Source organism: Brachyhypopomus gauderio, chromosome 1 (assembly GCF_052324685.1).
Source record: "Brachyhypopomus gauderio isolate BG-103 chromosome 1, BGAUD_0.2, whole genome shotgun sequence".
NCBI lineage: Eukaryota > Metazoa > Chordata > Actinopteri > Gymnotiformes > Hypopomidae > Brachyhypopomus > Brachyhypopomus gauderio.
In genome coordinates, this window is record NC_135211.1 from 21,638,986 (window position 1) to 21,660,781 (window position 21,796).

General features: G+C 42.2%; 1 protein-coding gene across 2 annotated transcripts in view; it reads left to right on the forward strand.

The window, feature by feature from the left end:
* bsnb (bassoon (presynaptic cytomatrix protein) b) overlaps positions 1-21,796 on the forward strand; it is an 89,649-nt gene that overhangs the window by 29,408 nt on the left and 38,445 nt on the right. For both annotated transcript variants that reach the window (XM_077002601.1, XM_077002605.1), the window contains one exon: positions 7,580-8,152. In XM_077002601.1, the coding sequence (XP_076858716.1) occupies positions 7,580-8,152 (573 nt within the window). The remainder of the gene's footprint in view (positions 1-7,579; positions 8,153-21,796) is intronic.

The following is a 21,796-nucleotide window of genomic DNA, read 5'->3' on the forward strand; positions in this document are numbered from 1 at the left end:
ACTGCTCATGATACTGCCCGGTTGGGTGCGTTTCCCCCAGTCTATCAGCTCTGGATCATCACAGAGGGCTTGCTAAAGAATGAGAATGAGCTTTTATTTTTATATTAGAGCAGGAAACAGAATTGTCAGAGGAATTTCATCTTGGGTAATGAGACCCACTACTGTTGAGGACAGAGGGACCCATCATTGTAGGGTTTATAGAGAGGGATATTATTGCAGGACTTGGGTATGAACCTGCTGTTTTGGGGGTTAGAGAGGTTAAGAAGGGTCCTAATGTTGTAGTGGATAGGGAGAAACCCATCTTTTCAGGGACTATATTTCAGGATACATTACCCCAGATTTCAGGACTGCTGTTGTGGAGGCTAGGTATGGATTACTGTGTAAGGGAATAAACAGGCCCATTTTTCTGTGAGATAAGGAGGAACCGACTTTTGTAGGGGATAGGAATGGATTAGGCTTGCAGACTCAGGACAGCTCTGTGTGCTGGGGCTCATCTATTAAAATCCTGAACCCATTCTGCCCTTGAGCAATTGTTTAACTCCAAGCTGTGTGTGAACCATACCTGCATAATCAACATATGTCTGCTAAATGATGTGATTTGTGGCATCTCAAGGATTGTCTACTCTCAAGGGTGAACCAACTCTGTGCCTGGGGATCTCTTCTACAGCATGAGTTAAAACACTCCTGAAGATCTTCATTAACCATTTTAGGTTAGATGTGGTAGCACTTAACTCTGCAGCTCTCAACGACCGGCCACTGCCATGCTGGACAGTCGTATGAGGTACTGACGCTTCACAGATGGCCCACAGGTGCAAACATCCTCTAAACTTTTCTTTAACACGTTTTGGGACATTTGTATGACTTTTCCAGAGATTATCTGGGTGAGAGAATTTTTGAAAGACTCAGATTGATGACAATACATGTTATGATATCTTATAAGAAAGGTTAATGCATTTTTCAGTGCCTACATTTACATTCATTTATCTTTGATTTGTCAGGAGCCTGTGACATCCTCTTTCAGATGGCTAACACAATGAAAGCATTTCACATGATAAAAGCCAAATGGTCTAGATCATCACCCAGTTCTGGAGAAAATAATAAACTTGAATTTTACATAACAGACCATGTACATGGGGCAAAGTATGCTTTAAGATGTTTCAAAAGTAGCCTCTAAATTACCTAAAACATTTAAAGCATAAAAATAAGCATGTCTCATTAGATCTGTCCAGGTTAATAGGTGAAAAGGGCCAGTGTTGGTCTGAAAGCACCTGACGCAACATTCTCCAGGAACACCAGAAAACCCAAACATCAGGTGTTGGGTACTTATGACTGAACATTTGGCTGTTGTAGAACATTCTCTGCTCTAGGATGTGCTGCCATTTCACTGCATCATTACACTTGTCTTCTGGGGGATGTCCTTCTTCTCAAAGCCCATTCTGAAGGAGCATAAACCAGATTGTACAGAGGTGGTAGAGGATGTCTGCCTGGTGATTAGGTGGATTTGCTGATGTAACTCCTGTGTTGTGCAGTGTGTCTGTCTATTTTGGGCACTTTTTGTGGTTCTAGAGTGCTGAAGCCAGTTCTGAACTTTGAATGTTTGTGGGAAAAGGGGAACATTTTCAGACAAGAGACACAAATATTTATACATCTACTTTGGATTCTGTAATGTCCCAATTATGCATAAATAAGAAATGTGGGTGAAGATTTTTACACACAAACTAAATAACTGAAACAGTTATTAGTCTGCTTGGTTTTACTTTGATGGCCTATTCAAATGAGATTGTAATGAAAGAAATGCAAATCAGCCCATGTGTAGTTGTGATGTTAATGATGGAGTCATTGAAAGTGTATGTTTCTATGCTTATGTCTATGTATTTCTGGGTTTGTTTCCTTTGGTCAGTGTATGTCTGTGTGTACATGTGTCTATAAATATGATTGGATGTTTGTATTTGTGTAGATCTACACTGTACATTTTTCTCATCATGATCACAGTGTTGGTTTTTGCATCACTGATAGGGCGGAGAGTCTTGTGAGCTAGTGTATGTGAGCCTACCATCAAACCTCTATACTTTGAACTGTGGCTTTGAGGATTCTGATCAACTCAGAACATTCTAGTGTTTTGCTAACCAAACCATTCACAAGATACAGCCTAGTTTTTTAAGCACAATTACATGAATGGTTACAGTGTGCTTATTATATTGCACAATGTGTATATCATTTCTGTATCATATCTGTCAAAAATACTGGAGAAAGTAGTTTCAGCTCAGCTTCACTCTCACTTATCACATAACAGGTTTTACGAAAAATTTCAATCTGGTTTCCGCTCCTCTCACAGTACTGAAACAGCACTTGTTAGAGTAACCAATGATCTCCTACTTGCAACTGATTCTGGATTTGTTTCTATTCTTATTCTTCTGGATCTCACTGCTGCCTTCGATACTGTATGTCACTCCACACTTCTTCATAGACTGTCCTCCATTGGAATAATTCACACATCATTGAATTGGTTCAAATCATATCTTTCTAACCGATCTCAGTTTATCCAGCTTAAAACCTTCACCTCTCAACCTTCTCCTGTTATCACTGGCGTCCCTCAGGGCTCTGTCCTCGGCCCCCTTCTGTTCATAGTATATCTTCTCCCCCTAGGTAATATTTTCCGCAAATATGATATTAATTTTCACTGCTATGCGGATGACACCCAGCTCTATATCTCTAGTAAGCCCAATTCCAACTTTCCCATGCCCTCTCTTACTGATTGTTTATCTGAAATTAAGACCTGGTTCTCTCACAACTTTCTCAAATTAAATGGCGATAAAACTGAGGTGCTACTTGTTGGCACCAAATCAAATCTCTCCAAAGTAAATAATTTCTCCCTCACTATTGATAATTGTTCTGTTTCTCCTTTAGTTCAGGTAAAGAGCCTGGGTGTCATCCTGGACAATACTCTATCATTCCAATCTCACATCAACAATATCACACGATCTGCTTATTTTCACCTCCGAAATATCAATCGTCTCCGTCCTTCTCTTTCCCCTCACACTACTGCTATTCTGGTTCACAGTCTTGTTACTTCACGCCTGGATTATTGCAATTCTCTTCTTTTTGGTCTTCCCCTCAAATTACTAAACAAACTTCAAATGGTTCAAAACTCAGCTGCACGTATTATTTCAAGAACACCATCCTTCCATCACATCACTCCTGTTCTGCACCAGCTACACTGGCTCCCAGTTACACAACGCATACAATACAAAATCCTTCTCCTCACTTTCAAAGCAATTCATAATCTCGCCCCTCCATATATATTAGACCTTATTAACATCACCTCTCACTCTCGATCACTGAGATCATCTGCTTCTACACACCTGTCTGTCCCCATTACACACCTCAGCACCATGGGCGGTCGGGCGTTCAGTAGCTCCGCCCCTAGATTGTGGAATGCTCTTCCCCCAGACTTGAGAAACTCTCAATCAATCATACATTTTAAGTCGGGTCTCAAAACTCATCTTTTTAAATCTGCTTATAACTGCTGATCTCTATGGTCTGTTCATTCATTTATTCATTTTTATTGTTATATCTTATTTTATTTTATTATCTGCCGCTTTTACTCTATTATTTCTGTTTTTTGCTTCATGTAAGGTGACCTTGAGTGCCAGAAAGGCGCCGTTAAATAAAATGTATTATTATTATTAATATACTCGCAATGTGATCCAGATTCATAGACAACTTTGCTTTACATACCAAACTTAATGTGTGCACAAAATACACATTACTTACTCACCGTACTCAAAATACTCACCGTACTCACCTTACTCATCATACTCACGGCACGTGCTATACTCACCGTACTCGCCATACTCACCATACTCGCTAAACTCACTTGCCATATTCACCGTACTCACCATACTCACCACTTTTCACCCTCCCACTACCCCAATCTCTCAAGTTATCATGTGCATATTTAAAGGGGACAGACACACAGTCAACCAGAAGTAGAGAGGTAAACACACAAACAGGTGATGATGGTGATAGTGACCAAACACATTTTATTTGCCTAAACCTAATTCAAAGTGAGAAAATACAGTGTAACAGGATCACACTGCTGCCGAGCTTCTGGGAAATACTGCCCTTTTTGTTTTGATAACAAAGCTGCAATGTTTCCATGTTTGCAAAATGTAATGCAAAATGTACCTGCCTTGAAGCCTGTGTGGAGCTCAGTGACCAGAATTATATTGCTGGAGTATGGTAGGAGCTCTGAGGGTGGCCAGCTATTCAAACATCTCTGCTGATTTACCGTCAGCTCCCACTAGACCGATTTAGTGTATTCATGAGGATTTGAGAGGCACATGCTGTTCTTAGGTCGGAATTCTTAATCTGAGTTTAGTTACACATACTTATGTAGCCCTATATACAGAGGCTGGAAAAACTGGGGTGTAGTACACAAAGTTTTGGGAGAAACAGGACAGAACATGGCAGACTCTCACTTTCTCTCTGTTAAACTCTCGCTCTCTCTTACATACAAACACACACACACACGCACGCGCGCACACACACACACACACACACACACACACACACACACACACACACACACACACACACACACACACAATCTTTTCTCTCTCTCCATGCACACAGTTTCTCTCTCCCTCTTTCATACCCTCCTTTTTTTGCTTTTTCTCACTCATTCACATTCTCCCTCTCTGTCCCATCATTAATCTCTATCTAGCATTGGTTTTACCGAGCTGCTACAATTATTTCTGGCATTTTCCCTGGTGTGCCACCTCCAGTATGCCTGTTTGTTCCTGTTTGTCCAGCCCGGCGCTGTCCAATGCCCAGAGCGTCTCAAGACAGCTCCTCGTCTGTTGCCCATCTCTGCAGACATCAAAAGATGATTCGAGATGGTCAGCTTCCTAGTCATATTGCTTCTGGAAAGCCACCAGGTGTGGTGATTCTGTTTGATTTCACCGGCAGTCCAGTCATGTTAAATCTACCTAATTGACTGCTCCATTTGTAAGCTCCAAATCCATTGCCCGGTTAGGCTACAGCAGGCTTTCAAGAAGAGACTGCAACTGTCAAACTTTCTAGCAGTGCTAAAAATATAACTTGCTAAATGCTAACTTTCTGCATACTACACTGGCATGGGAATTTAGTGTATTATTAAAACACACAAATCAAAATAAATGAAAATAAGTTTTAAGATTCAGCTATTTCTGACTCCAAATTCAGTCTGTACTGAACTAATATAGTTAAAAGTGCTAGATTGATGTGTGTGTCTATGTGTATTCAGCATATTAGGTAAACCTGTTTATGGACGAGATTATCATATCACTGTTAAGTATGCCTGGTGATGAATCACAGAAGGATTGGTTTGGGAACAGATTAATTTGCTTGTTCATAACTGGGGTTAGATGACCCTGTCTGTATGAAGCTTCTTTTGAGGGGCTGTGCTCTCCTTGTCTTTCAACTAATAAAGAAACCAGATTATTTTGGTGTGATTTGACATATTAGTGAAATGCCCCATTGATCAATTGGACTCATTTGTTTTATAGCCAGGAAGATTCACTGTTAGCTAGCTAGTCTGTTCACCTCCAGGAAGATTCAGTGTTAGCTATCTAGTCTGTTCACATCCAGGATGATTCACTGTTAACTAGCTAGTCTGTTTATGTCCAGGAAGATTCACTGTTATCTAGCTAGTCTTTTCACATTCAGGAAGATTCACTATTAGCTAGCTAGTCTGGTCACGTCCAGGACGATTCACTATTAGCTAGCTAGTCTGTTCACATCCAGGAAGATTCACTGTTATCTAGCTAGTCTGTTCACATCCAGGAAGATTCACTGTTAGCTAGTCTTCACGTCCAGGAAGATTCACTGACAGCTTCTATCTTTCACAGTGCCCTCCAACTGCCAGAATTTGCTGGCATTCTTTTTGCCATGCCTTTCACGGGTCTTGCTTCGTTGTCCACACACCCTTGTTATGTTATTACATTTAGGAAATAGTATAAAAGTGTTTAAAATGCATCGAATGTGATGTGAACATTCCATTGTTAAAATCATTTGACAAACAAAATGTCAAAGACAAACACACATGGTTTAAAAATACTAACAAAGTAGCAAATTATGAACGTGAGAACACGGCCGAAATTGGAAAAGAAAACCAGGAAGTAAACAAAAACAAGACAGGTAACCAAAGAGAAAGGAATGGCGGGTAGGGGCAACCGTGACACACTGACCACAACCAGGCCTCCGCATTGGCGGTTTAAGACATGACTAGATCAGTCAGTGGTTGAAATTCAATTTGACCACTGTCCTCTCCACTGGTCCAATTATTCTACTGTATGCCTGGCACTTCACTGACGACTGCTTCAGTAACCATGGATAGTTCGATGCTGGATATTTGCATGTCTTCCTGCTGAAGGATTGTGCAGTTCCAACTTTGTGTGGCCCAAAGGAAGATTCATGTTCCTGTAAGTATGCATTATTATTTGTGGATTTCTGATGTTTAAAGCAATCAAAGAAGCTGCCATAGACCCAGTGTTCAGCTGCAGGCCTCTCAGCTAGCCATGCTAACTTGACAGCTATTCCAGAACAGAGTGGTCCATCTTCTTACCAAAACAGTGGTCCATCTGTCCGTTCATCGGTGCCATTGGGACGGAGGACAGCGCATACCAACCGGTTCTCCCTGCATCATTGCTGCCCACTGCTGTGCCTGCATTTTTGTTTGTTTTGCTGTTAGAGGCCATGCTTTAAAGGACTGAATCCTCGCATGCATAGCCCATTCACTTGTGTTCTTACCTCTTATTCGCAAATCTCTTGTATTTGGGACCTGGTTTCTGCATGTCCTGATTCTGCATAACTGAGTCTTGTTTGGACTGCATTGCTCTGATCATCGGTCTTTTGATCCTTCAATTGTTCCATTCATGAGTGCTACCTTGTGAAAAAAAAATCAACTGTTATTGCATCCAAACTCTCCTCTGATTCATTCATGACAATGATACAGATTCTCAGATGTATAATTCATTTACATTTAACATATAAAGTGTTAAAAATCATGAATGAATAAATAATCAACATGAAAATGTAATACATTCCCAACAATGTAATATGTTATTACATTATACTTATTATAATGTAATAAGGTATTGCAGTATTGGTAAATGGTAGTACATTAATGGTCAAGACGTTGTATTTCATTATTAGGCAAATTATTACATTATTAGGTTATATTACACTTTTAACCAGATTTGCAATTTAATGATATTTTAAAATATTTAATTATATTTATGTTATTACATAATTGTCAATTTCTTACTGGGTTATACTGGGTTCTACAGTCCCTCACTCTCTCTCTCTCTCTCTCTCTCTCTCTCTCTCTCTCTCTCTCTCTCTCTCTCTCTATCTCTATCTCTATCTCTATGCTTGTTTTATTAGTATGGCAACTTTTGATACATAACTTCTAAAGCAATTAATCACAAGTTAATAACATATAAACAGGACCATAAAGCATAAGCTATGTTGCCATCTTTCCCTCTCTGTCCCTCTCCTCCCTCCCCCCCGTGTTCCTGTCTGCCTCTCTTCTCAGGTGCAGGAGTGGCTGTGTCTCAATTGCCAGATGCAGAGAGCTTTGGGGATGGACATGGACACTCCTCAGGACAAGAGCCAGCTGCAGAGGAGCTCTTCGCTTACTAAGCCCCAGTCTCAGACAGCTCCCCCTAGCCCGTCCACTTCCCACCCCACAAGCAATGCGTCAGGACCTGCGACGGGCGCCGCCCCCTCCCCACGCATGGCCAAAGCTCGTTCCCAGTCAGACCTCTTTCGGTCCCACGGTCAGTGCCAGGACCAGGCCTGGAGTGCCGGGAGCTCTCCTTCCCGACACCCCCCACCCCTGGACCAGCCACTGGAGAAGCTGCTGGGTTTTGGGGCATCCCTCCTGAGCCAGGCCTCTAGCCTAGTACTGACTGAGCCCAGCCCTGTGGTCACTGCCAAACCTCCCCAGAAGCAGCCAGAAAGCAAACCCAAATTCTTCTGCCCACTGTGTCACACTGAGCTGAATGTTATGGTCATCAACGAGCACCCCAATTATAACCACTGTACCCAGTGCCACGCCCAGGTGTGCAATAAATGCGGATACAACCCCTCACCCCACCTCATTGAGGTAAGATAGATATGTTCTCAGGCATGGGGAAATTATGGGATATTTACATTGTTTTGGACTACTGTTTGTCTGTGAGGCTGAAGCCATGTTTGTTATGGTTCCTGATAACGCTAGTGGATCAAAATGTATATGGCTAGGACACAAAACAGTAAAACATAATGAAGCTGAGGGATGTAATCTGCTCCAGTCACTGATAATGTCACTGCAGAGGAGACTGAACAGGTGCTGTAGGCCTGGACAGCTGTTAGCCTTTGGCAGTCACATTTAACATGCCCTCAGTGGATTTGTGTCAGACTTGGCTGCTTGGCTGACTGCTCTGAAATACTCTTTAAGAACTTTTAATGTCTTCTGCATTTCTTGGCTATTTATATGCAACCTGAGGTTGGATTTTATTTGGCTGAATGTTTTAATTTGATTTCATTAGTCATCTCTTTTGAGCCCCCCCCCCCCCCCCCGGAAGAAATTAGTTTCCTCTCCTAATTAACTGCAATTTTAAAAAATGTAAAATTGAGACGACAGTACAGCTTTAAAAACGCAATAAATAATAACATATGTACTAGTTAACTTCTTAAGCAAAATAAGGTTCCAACAAACCTGTTCCTCGGAAGCGGAATATGTAAACAACGCGCACGAGGGCATCAAAGGGATGAATCGAAACTAGCTAGCGGTGGTACGCTAACGACAGCTAGCGTCGCCACAGCGGGCGGAAATTATCATACAGTTAAGCCGGCCCACTAAGAGGGAAGATATGATTGGTCAATTTTGCTGTCATTTGAATCTGGTACTGCGCTGAATTATAACTGCCAGGCCCTCTGTAAACGAACAGCGGGCATCACAGTCCTGATAGGGGGAGACACAGGCTCACAGGCTTCCACTTAACCCTTCACCTTCCAACACAGATTGAATAGACACGGTTGAATATTTTATTTGCTTATATTTTTGTAATTGTTTAGATGTCGATTGTAAAACTGTAAGTAGATAAAATAAAATTGGATAATTATATATATAATGTTTTAAGAATATTTCAGGCCCTCTGAGAGGGCGTAGAGGGCCCTGACGGTTCCCCACTGCTTTTGAGGATTCACAACTGTACCCTGTCTGTAGTAGTACATGTTTGTTTGTGTGTATGTGTATGTGAAAGGCTTGTTGACCAAGCCTGTACAGACATTACTGTACTTTGATCTCAATTAAACTATGATCCCTACATGCAACTCAGTTACTCTAATGGAACGTCATTCTTTATCAGTGAGAGCTGTGTTGATTCCCACCCACTTTGGAGCCCCACCCACTTCAGAGTGAGTTCTCCTGACCATGATAGAGAAAAGCAAGTAGTCACGATAATGTCTCAGTGAGGCCAATAAATGTGAGTTTAATTATGCAAATCAATTCCGATTGAATGATTGTAGTAATAACAGGCTTTCAGCTGAATGCGGTAATCTTTTATGAGCACGCTCAGTCATGGTAGGCCGTCATACAGCAGACAATACAGAGAGATCACTATGGAAACTACAAAATTGCATCCGTCTAGCATCTCTCGTGACTGGGCAAAAGCAGATGGTAGTCGAGGTGTATCTGATGTGGGCAAACACTTCCCGCCATGAAACTTTTTAGTTTCAGTTTTCTGTAGGAATGTTTTCTTGGGGGTCATGGATAGCAGGCCTGTGTCATAGAAGCAGGTTTATTCTTAGGGCAGTTGTTGTGTGGAAAGAGAATGTGTATGTTGTGTTCGTTTGTCTGTAAATATATATGCAGAGCAGAATGGAATGTGTTTAGACCCTTTCAGAGCTACACTTTGCTATGCTTAAGGCTCATCTTAAAATGAAGTCTCTTTTTAATTTTTTGTTGTGTTTTTGGAATGTTTTAAAAACATATTAAGGCTGTATGACTGAAATATCACATTTACAGAACCTTTATTATGGCACTTGCAGTAGAGCTCAGGTGTATCCTTGAAACACTCCTGCAACTGGAGTCCACCTGTGCATAACTGGACTGATTGGACATAATTAGGAAAGGCACACACATGTCTCACAGTTGATGGTGTATATCAGAGTGAAATCCAAGCCTTATGGGAGAACAACTGTCAATGCATCAGTCCACCAAGCAGGCATTTATGATATAGAGGACAAGCCGAAGCCATTCCTCTCTAAAAGATACATTAGATCTTGCCAGCCCATGAGAAGCAAGACCCTCTGATCTGATGAAACTACTGATTGAACTACAATTCCCAGCAGCATGTATGTAGGAGTCCAGGCATCACCTCTTTAATACCGTCCCTGGAGTCCAACATGGGGTGATGGATACATACAAATATAGAGCAATTCAAAGCAAAAACCTTTCTGGAGTGCTTAAGGTCACATGTCTTTTGCGAAGGTTTACTTATTAACAAGACAATGAACCGAAGCCTACAGCCAAGAAAACAGAGGAGTGGCTTCAGGAAAACTCTGTGAAAGTCCTGGAGCCAGTGAATGGAACTGAATGCAGCAGAGCGTCTCTGGAGAGAGCTGAAAACGGCTGTGCATCGTCACTTTCCATCCAACCTGGTTGTGCTTGAATGATTCTGCCAAGATGAATGGGAGAAACATCTCACCGAAACGAATACCAAGTACTAAGTGAAGGCTCTGCGTACTTATATAAATGTAATATTTCTGTTTGCTTTGTCATTGTGGAGCTTTGTGTGTACATCTACGAGAAAGAGATGAGCTGAATCCATTTTAGGGTGCCTGAAAAGTCCCAAAATGTTGAAAACTTGATGGGTGATTGAAATTTGATATGTGATTGTGACAATTATGATGCAAGCAGACTTCAAATCAAAACTTAAACAAAAGGGCGTTCAATAAAAACGATAAACTCATAACCAAACAAATGGCAAAAATATAGATATAGACAAGTGTATCACAGAGGGGGTTACAAATGCTACAACACTTCAATAACTGCCGAAGGTCAGAAGAACAGTGAAGTTACAGTGTAGTATAGGGAAGGAGAAGAGACGAAGAGGACAAGGAAACGTGCGGAAAGGGGATGTAAACAACAAGCAAAAGTGGACATGCTAACAGGGCTAACTAGCCATGTGGAAAGTCTGTCACATGGGAGAGAGTTGAGAACACAGCTCTCTGGACGGCTCTCTGTGACCAGGACTTGGGCAGGAGACCAAACAGGCTGGAGAAAGGTGTGAGGATCCACTGGTGAACTAAGGTGGCACCAGTTGAGTTCCCTTCTGAAGGGATCGATGGCGGGAGTGGTGTCCTGGGAGCCTGGCCCTGCAGAGTTCTGAGAGCCAGGTGTGTCAGAGTCCTGGGAACTGGGTGCAGTGGCGAAGGCAGTGCTTTCCCCGGAATCAGATGTGGTGAAGGTGTGACCTTCATGTGAGCCATGCCCCCACGAAGAGGCATTGGAAGTGGTGCTATCCTAGGCTTAGGAAGATGTTCTAAACTAGGTTGGGTGCGGCCCGAGAACAATGGACAGGACAGCGCCCTCTGGGAAGCGGGGCATGCAGGATGCAGCAGTGACTGCATTTAGAGGTGAAATACCCTCTGCTGAGCAGGGTGTTTGAGGGGGTCAGGTGGTGCAGGAGCACCTGTTGGAGGAAGTGGTAGTATGAATGAATGAATGTTTCAATTTATATAGCGCCTTATCAGGACACCCAAGGCACTTTACAATTGTAAACACAGCTACGTCACACACCGACGAGAAGCGGCAGCCAATTGCGCACAGCGTACTCTCTACCGGGATCCACAGCCCCCTGGGGGACTGAATGGGGTGCAGGAAGGGGAACAGACCCTAGTGGCAGAGCACCATCCACCACTGGACATACAAGCACACACACTCAGACAACAACTTGTTTTTATTGAACAGAGAGAGACATAGACACACACTCAGGGAGAATTTGTCTGGGACTGCCAATTTACCTAACCTCCATGTTTTTGGACTGTGGGAGGAAACCGGAGACCCCGGAGGAAACCCACGCAGACACAGGGAGAACATGGAAACTCCACTCAGATAGGGACTTGAACCCAAGACCCCAGTGCTGAGAGGCAAACGTGCTAACCACTGAGCCACCATGCTGCCTAAGTAAGCTTGTGAGGAGCACTCGGGGGCTGGGACTGCATCTGGGTCTGAAGCTGGGTTTGGTTCCCTCTGTGTTATGTCGTCACAGGCCAGGAGCTACGTAACCGCCGTGCTCACGGGATGTGGCGGCTGTCTGAGCTGGAGGGGAGTCAGGACAGAGATAGGAGCAGATCCTGCCTGGTGCAGGCCTGCCTCATAAACCTATATACCTCATATACCTCATAAACCTAGCCCTCATTCCTGTCTCATACTTCATACCTCATAACCCTAACCCTCATTACCTGTCTCGTACCTCATACCTCATAACCCTAACCCTCATACCTGTCTCGTACTTCATACCTCATAACCCTAACCCTCATACCTGTCTCGTACCTCATACCTCATAACCCTAACCCTCATTACCTGTCTCATACTTCATACCTCATAACCCCAACCCTCATCCCTGTCTCGTACCTCATAACCCTAACCCTCATACCTGTCTCGTACCTCATAACCCTAACCCTCATACCTGCCTCATACTTCATACCTCATAAACCTAACCCTCATACCTGTCTCGTACCTCATACCTCATAACCCTAACCCTCATACCTGCCTCATACTTCAGACCTCATAACCCTAACCCTCATACCTGTCTCGTACCTCATACCTCATAACCCTAACACTCATACCTGTCTCATACCTCATAACCCTAACCCTCATACCTGTCTCGTACCTCATACCTCATAACCCTAACCCTCATACCTGCCTCATACTTCATACCTCATAACCCTAACCCTCATCCCTGTCTCGTACCTCATAACCCTAACCCTCATACCTGTCTCGTACCTCATACCTCATAACCCTAACCCTCATACCTGCCTCATACTTCATACCTCATAACCGTAACCCTCATACCTGTCTCGTACCTCATAACCCTAACCCTCATACCTGTCTCATACTTCATACCTCATAACCCTAACCCTCGTACCTGTCTCGTACCTCATACCTCATAACCCTAACCCTCATACCTGCCTCATACTTCATACCTCATAACCCTAACCCTCATACCTGTCTCGTACCTCATACCTCATAACCCTAACATTCAACCTGTCTCATACTTCATACCTCATAACCCTAACCCTCATACCTGTCTCATACCTCATAACCCTAACCCTCATACCTGTCTCATACTTCATACCTCATAACCCTAACCCTCATACCTGTCTCATACCTCATAACCCTAACCCTCATACCTGCCTCATACTTCATACCTCATAACCCTAACCCTCATTACCTGTCTCATACTTCATACCTCATAACCCTAACCCTCATACCTGTCTTATACTTCATACCTCATAACCCTAACCCCTCATACCTGTCTCATACCTCATACCTCATAACCCTAACTCTCATACCTGTGTCATATTCCTGCCTCATACCTCACATCTCCCCAGATGGTGGACTTTCTTCCATAGAGCTTGTCCAGCATATTGGCACATAATGATCCAAACACCTTTTACCCTGCTGAGCCCACTCTGTATCATTGGGCAGGTCCCTTTGGTTCAGCATGTGTGTTTAATGAGTATCTTTACCTCAGCCTTCTCCTCCTGGACTTGCTGTAGCCTTGGATTTGTTGGTTATTCTGTGAGTTGAGTCAAAACAAAAGGGTGGTTAATGAAAAACAAAGTAAAGATGACAATGTTCAACATATTCAAACACATAGCAAATACATATAGATATGAGCTATTGGATCACAAATGGAGTCACAATTATCACAAACATTACAACGCTTCAATAACCGATGACATTCAGAACAAACAGGTTACACAGATCCACTGATAGGACAGGAGACCAGGTGAAACAGGGCAGGTAACTAACCAGGGGTATAGCCACATGAGGAAAGAGGAAGTAAACAAAGAGCACATATAGACAAGGATATGCACGCACACACATGATATGTGTGTGCGTGCATATCCTTGTCTATATGTGCTCTTTGTTTACTTCAAAGTTTGCTTTTTGTTTACTTGTTTACTACAATCGAACCCACAACCCTCCGGTCACAAGACCAGTTCCCTAACCACCAGGCCATGACTGCCCACACACATGATATGTGTGTGGGCAGTCATGGCCTGGTGGTTAGGGAACTGGTCTTGTGACCGGAGGGTTGTGGGTTCGATTCCCAGACCTGAGGCCATGACTGAGTTGCCCCTGAGCAAGGCCCTTAACCCTCAATTGCTCACTTGTATAAAAATGAGATAAAAATGTAAGTCGCTTTGGATAAGGGCGTCTGCCAAATGCCATAAATGTGTGTGTGTGTGTACGGCTAGACATGCATCCAGACAGATATATAGAGACAGGCAGTGCACTGAGAGATAACTTCAGGTGAGAAGGGTTGCATGTATTTGTATATATTTTAACTTTTAAAATATTCATTTAAAATACACAAGGTTCTGTTCAGGCCTAGCTGGGTGACAGGTTTAAGCACGGCAGCTCGGTTTGGATGTGAGTTATTTCTGGGTATTGCGGGCTTTGGCAGTGGGACTGTAATACTACACTCTGGTAGCTGGTACAGAGATCCAGAAGGAAAGTGAAGTTACAGAGTAAGCAATTTGTTATTTACCCTTTTGTAAAAATATTGGGGAACACCTTTTAAAAAGTATAGCTAATGGCTAACCACAAAACCTATGGGCTAGCTCTGCAGCTTTTTAGAAGTGTCACAGGTCTCCCATGTGCATTGTGGAAGAGAGAGGATATAAATACTGAAACAGGGTGTAGGTCACAGACACTGCCTAATTACCTGCTGCCTCTGTCTGGCCCCACCTGCCCTGCCTGCAGCCAATCCCAGACCTCGTCTGCCTTGCTGCATGGCTATTTCCAGGTGGGGTGAGGTGTTCCTGTGTGTGCAGTGTCACTGACCGGCAATGTCTTTCGGTGAGTGCACTCCGAGTGGGATTGGTAATCTCACCCTCAAACAAACCCGGTCTTCCTTGGCATGGCGCCAGCCGATTTGCCCTTAATCCCTATTTAATCTCTTCACCTAGCTGTGCCTTCAGCCTTCTGCTATTACAGAGCTAACGTCTGCTGCTGGAGTCACTACCCTAACCATGGGTGAGTGGGGCTTTCTGTGTTCTGTGTGACTTTGCATGTGTTAACTTGCCCTGAATGTAGGCAGCAGATATCAAGGACATTCAGAGAGATGTTTGTGTGTGGTGTGATAATGTGTAACGTAACTTCACTTTCACGCTCATGTCTGTGTTCTCAGAGGAAACTCAGACCCAGTAGACACCACGCTTCTCGTATGAATAGTTTTGTGATCCTGCAAAGAGAAAGATTGATAGCACTGAGGTTTATCTTAACAGTGACCTTTTTCCATTCACATTGAGCTCTGTAGTGTTGTATAGTCTGTATCATTTCCTTAATGAATTAAGAAGTCCTGTTGCTGGTGGTAGCAGTGGTAAATCCCGAATTATCACGCCTTTGAATGGCTAAAATATAATGACTTGCATTTGCAAACCACTTTTCCAAAAAGAGATTCCAAAAGAGATTCCAGGTGAATAGCAGAGTGCGTGCAGATGATATGATGATCTTTAAGGGACAAAGAAGTCTCTGATCCTACTGCCTGCCTGTAGTGCATAAACTAATTCTTACCAGAAATGCTTATTTCTGTTGATTTTGGATTTCTGTGATATAGAAAAGTAGATGTTTGATTGAACTGCTGTTTTTTGTTGTTTTCTATTTATTCTTGGACAGAAGTGTTTCTTGTGTTTGCTCTGTGGAAGCTGAATAAACAATAGTGATGGTGAGACTCTTGTAACATCTGTAGATGTCTGCTGGAGTTCCTCATCTACTCCTCTGAACCGAGGCAGGGAGTGACGTATAAAATCTGTCCATTTGCATACTGAACAGCCAAAACTGTGCTAAAACTCAACTTTCTCCCCTTGGGACTCTGGTGTGCAGGTCATGCCAGTAGGGAACTGATGACTAGAACTGTCCGATCTTTACCTAGCCATTGCACCAAGATGTATTTAAAGATTTTGCTCTGTAGGCTTCCTTGAGTCTGGGTGGTAGAGTGCTGTGTGGTACTTTTATTAAAACCTGGTACAACAGGCTTGTTTCTGAAGAGGTTTTTCACCGGCATTACATGGTTTGGATGATTCTCCTCTGATGGCTCTGTGTTTCACACCATTCTTTCCATTCCACTTGGACCTGGTGTTTTGTGTCCACAGAGTTTGCACGAGTCTGAGAGACTAGGTGCGTGTGTCTGTGTGCGTGTGTGTGTGCGTTTGCGTGTGTGCATGTGTAGGTATGTGATTGTGGGATAGATGAAAAGCTTATTGATTAATGTTAATGGCATGTGATTGATTTCAAGTTTGATCAGTGCACAGTTAGTATCCATACACCACTGGTCTTGGAAACTAGTTCTTTCATTTTAACTAAATTTTCTTTTAACTGTAAGTATGTGAGATACCTTCCTTACATGGCATACTTACTATACTTATACTGTGTGAGATCTCATCTTCAATTACAAAAATGTGTGAGCGTATGTGTATATGTACACATTTACAGGTGTTTGTGTGTGTCTGTGTTTGTGTGTGTCTGCTTACAGATGTGTGTCTATGTTTGTGTGTATAAGTGTGTGTGTCTGTGAGAGTGTCATTGTGAGTGTGTCTTTGTGAGTGTGTGTGTATTTGTATGTGTCTTTGTGAGTGTGTGTCTGTGAGTGTGTGTATTTGTGAGTGTGCATCTTTGTGAGTTTGTGCCTGTTTCATTGAGGATCCTTGTTTTGCCTATCAATTTGACATTTCATTAAATTGACAATGTCATATAATACACAATGCATAGTTACACAAAAGCACATTGTGTGTGTGTGTGTGTGTGTGTGTGTGTGTGTGTGTGTGTGTGTGTGGATGGCTAGTGTGGACTTGTTATTGGCAGATTCATTATGTTTTCCCTGCAGTCATAGTTTGATTAACTAAAGAAAGAATATGAAAACCAAATGTATCCTATATATAACATAAAGTGTGTGTATTTTCAAATCAGGTTCTTCAGCAAGTGCAGATATTATTATACTGCACTATACTGCAATGTTGTATTATAATAAAATATGAATGATGGGGCCAGGCATTACTTATATTGTAATACCTTTGCAATATATTATCATTGGCTAGAATCATAATTTCCTGTGTTTCATTTTCACACTAATTTATTATGCAATTAAACTTCATATTATCTGAAGGTGTTCAAAATGAACATTTTAGTTGCAGTGACTAGTTCAAAAGGTCAAAAGTGGTTCTCATCGCGGCAGAACAACTGCAGGGAGGTCAGTAGTTTCTTTGGAGGTGCTGACTTTTTCAGCACTGCTGGCACCTGGTTAGAGGTGTGGCACCCCCCATGTGTTGATGGGTAATGTAGTACCAGTAACCCACAGAGCTTCTGCCATGGCTAATATTCCCTGGGCAGTTCTTGTGTTTATGTGAACGTCTGACCTCTTCATTATGTCCATTAGATACCTCGTATTTATTTTGCAGTCTTCCATTAAGGGCAGTCTCTGAGAGCAGCTGATCCTAGACCCAGGTCTGGGGATGTCTACGCCCTGCTTTACGTCCTACTGTGCGTCCTGCTGTACATCCTGCTGTAGTGCTGTACAGTCCTCCTATCTTGCTGTACGTCCTGCTGTACTGCTGTACATCCTGCTGTACGTCCTGCTGTGCTGCTGTATGTCCTGCTGTACGTCCTGCTATACTGCTGTATGTCCTGCTGTGCTGCTGTATGTTCTGCTGTACTGCTATACAGTCCTGCTGTACTGATATACAGTCCTGCTGTACAGCTAAATGTCCTGCTGTACTGTTGTGCAGTCTTGTGCCACCGCTCCGGCTCTGCTAGACTGAGAGTCTCTAGGGTCTTTGTGAGGCTGCTTCCATGCTGGTGTGCTTAGCTCAGCTGTACACATGACAAGGGTTGGTAGCACGTGAAGCATCTAATTATAGCAGGACACACGAGACCTCTGCCCTTCAGTATGGTGTGTGTGTGACATGAGGGTGTGGGAAGGGGTTACCCAAAGGTAACAAAAGTAGTGCAAAAGTAAAAAATTTAAATTCTGGTTTGTCAACAATCCAGATAACATAAATAGTGTCTTATATCAGTTTGCACTATTTTGCACCAGTATGCACCAGAATCAGTGATCAGGATGTTGCTTGTAGTACTGTATCTGAACCACATCCTGTGCTACTGTATCTAACCCACACTCATCCTGTACTGCTGTATCTAAGCCACACTCATCTTGCACTACTGTATCTAAACCACACTCTGTATTACTGTATCTAAACTACACTCATCCTTCAGTGCTGTATCTAAACCACACCCATTCTGTACTACTGTATCTAAATCACTCATACTGTACTGTTGTATCTAAGCCACACTCATCCTGTAGGCCTACTGTCTAACCCAGTCATCCTGTACTTCTGTATGTGAGCCACAGTCATTTTGTACTACTGTATGTAAACCACAGTTATCCTGCACTACAGTTTCTTAACTACAGTAATCCTGTACTACTGTTTCTGAACCACTCTCAACTCATAATGGTGCACCTGAATACCTGAGGTCAAAATTGGATGGTGGCGAGATGGTTCCAGTAACTTCTGAAATAAATTGATTGTGATTTTTAGTGGTTATACTTCCATGATGAGTTTCAGCTGCACACTGATCCATCATGTCAAATCTCTGAAGATGACTAGAGAGCCCTTAGCAATTTGGAGCTGGTTAAAATGAAACCAAAACCAGGAAAACAGGTGACCTTACACTGTGCTAAATATGTTATGACTAGCAATTAGTTACATTTGCAGTCATTTGTTATATAACAAGAACAATAATGTGGCACCCCTGTCTGTTTGAAGTGAGTATTAACATACAGGTAATGTGGATGGGGCCCTGGGCCCTGGCCCCTGGGCCTTGGAGGTACCTGCTGACTTTGCTAGCATGACTAATGGCAATTGTTTTCTTTCCATTTGAGTAATATGGCTTCACATTCCTACTAAATCAACAGCAGGTCTAAGCCATAACAACAGCCACAACGCAAAATATGAACAAACATGTTTTGTTCATATTTCTATATGCATTCACAGCATTTAAAAAATTCCAACTGGCTCTTATTTATTAATATTTACTTGAAAACAAAAGTTAATATTTTTGTTAAACCATTGAAATCTATTTATGTCACCGATATTAAAACTCACATTATGCTGACAGATAATTTTGTTTCATTGCCATGAAACAAAAACGGCACCTCTTCACTTAAAGAAATTTAAGAGCTGACTCACTCAAGTCCAACTCCCTTTCCCCTTCCTCTCTCTCACACCCTCTATCTCTCTCTCTCTCTCTCTCATCCTCTTTCTCTCTCTCTCTCTCCCTCTCTCTCTCTCTTGCAACCTCTCTCTCTCTAACTTTAGCATCAGAATCAACGTTAGACAGCAGAACAAAAAATGAGACATGTGGTATGGAGTTTTATAGCAACCATTTCTGTCGTAACATGTGCTCTTTTTAATAAAAGTTAAATAAAATATAAATCAGGCAGGGGCAGTTAGCTGCTTGGCATGCAGAGATGTGGCTAACTCAGTGCTCGTTTCAGGGCCTGGAGCTCTTTTCACCTCTGAGATGCAAGTCTGGTGTTTATCCTTTACCTCACACTCAGTCAAATTCTTTCTGATTAGCATGATTTTCTTAATTTGGCATCTTCTGTTTACTTATGTGTTTAGTTGTCTGTTTACTTGTTGTATAAGCTGTTGTTGGCAGAGGTATTGGCAGAGTATTTTGTCGCTGACGACGGTTGTTTAACTGCTATCACTTTTTGCAAAGTTCCCGAAGTCGCTCACTGGTTGCACTTGCACTAGTGGTGATTGAAAGTCCGTCAGACACTCCTCTTGGCTCTGATTGGTTGTTTTGATTTGGGTGTGGTGAATTTTTGCAAATGACATTATGAGTACTAGCAGCTAAGTCATGCTAACGCCACCAGTATCAGTTCTGCTCACAGAGTGAATTTAAATCATACTCATCCTGCACTAGTGTAATAAACTGAAATGATTGGTGATATGTAATGGTATACTTTGTCTTCCATGATAAGTTTTGTTTATCTGTTACATCCTTTCTTTTCTTCTCCTACCTCACTGCTTCAAAGGCAACAGGAGATTCAGCTGCACAATGATCTATCATGTCATGTCTGTGACTAGAGAGCCCTTAGCAATTTGTAGGTGGTTAAAATGAAGACCTTAAAATTACACCTTACACTGTGCTAGATATGGTATGACTAGTGATTAGTTACATATTTCAAATAACAACAATGTGGCACCCATGTCTGTTTGAAGTGAGAACGGTATTTTCATGCAGGTAATATGCCCCCCTAAGCATCTGCTGCATTTGCCAGCATGACTAATGCTCAGCTGTTTTCTGCCCACTTCAGTAAAATGGCTCAAATGACATTATGACGACTGAAAGTAAATTTTTCATGTACTACTGTCAACACATCGTAGATATGACACCTACTGCTACTGTAATACCGGCACCAAAATATTTACCTTTTTTGTCCTACCTTACAGTATGTTTGATGCGGAATTGTAATCCGTAATCACACATGGTCTTGATGTGACAAACCAATATGTCCAGAATATAATTTACCTTCATTTGACCTAATAACACATATTACTACCAATTTTTAGATGATGTACCTCCTCATTTAAGATTCATTCAACACCACACAAATAGCGGTTTCAAGGTTCCGGATGGGTTCTGACACAATGTTCTTTAAGGATGTTTTGCTAATTTTACTCTGGTTTAGAGTTTTGGCCAAGTCAAACTGATAAGGCAAAGTAAGGTCATCTGAATTGGATGAAGTGGCTTTGGTAGGGTCAGTATTCTGGATCATGTGGCTTTGGTAGGGTCAGTATTATGCCAGTTACAAGCCATGGAGCACGTCTGCTGTTTGATTACCAGATGTTTTAGATGATTCTGATATGAGCTACTTATTAACCATATTAATTGTAAAAACCATTATAATTAAATATGTGTAGCATAGATCTGTAATCATTAATGGCTAATAAAGAACAGATAGTGTTTGTGTACAAACTAATCATCTCAACATTATCTATTGTTAACATTATCTAACTAGTTGCCAAATTCGTGTTAGATAAGTAGGAACTGAATTTAACCACTTAAAAGTAACAATTAGAGCAGATTGGCCACTCCCACTGGCTTCCCCTCTTATTCTCCAGCTTAGACATCAGTGCTCTCCTTTCATCCTGAACCGGAAACCTCTTCCGTTTATGGGTACTCACCCATTCACTTTCCTGACCGTTGTTTGTGGTCCAGTTGCCTGCCGTACTGGTGCAGAGGTGTCAACCCCCCTACCTCACTCCACAGTCCAGGTCACTGTGACACCAGGAGTTGAACATAATGCATGAAATGGCCATTTAATTTCAATTTCAAATGTAATGGGAGGAACATAAATGAATATATCAGATGTTAAATGTTTGACCTCACAAATGTTCTCAAATAAGAATACGTGTGCCTTATTTTAAAACTCTTAAGTACAATTTGTTCAGAAAGGTACTT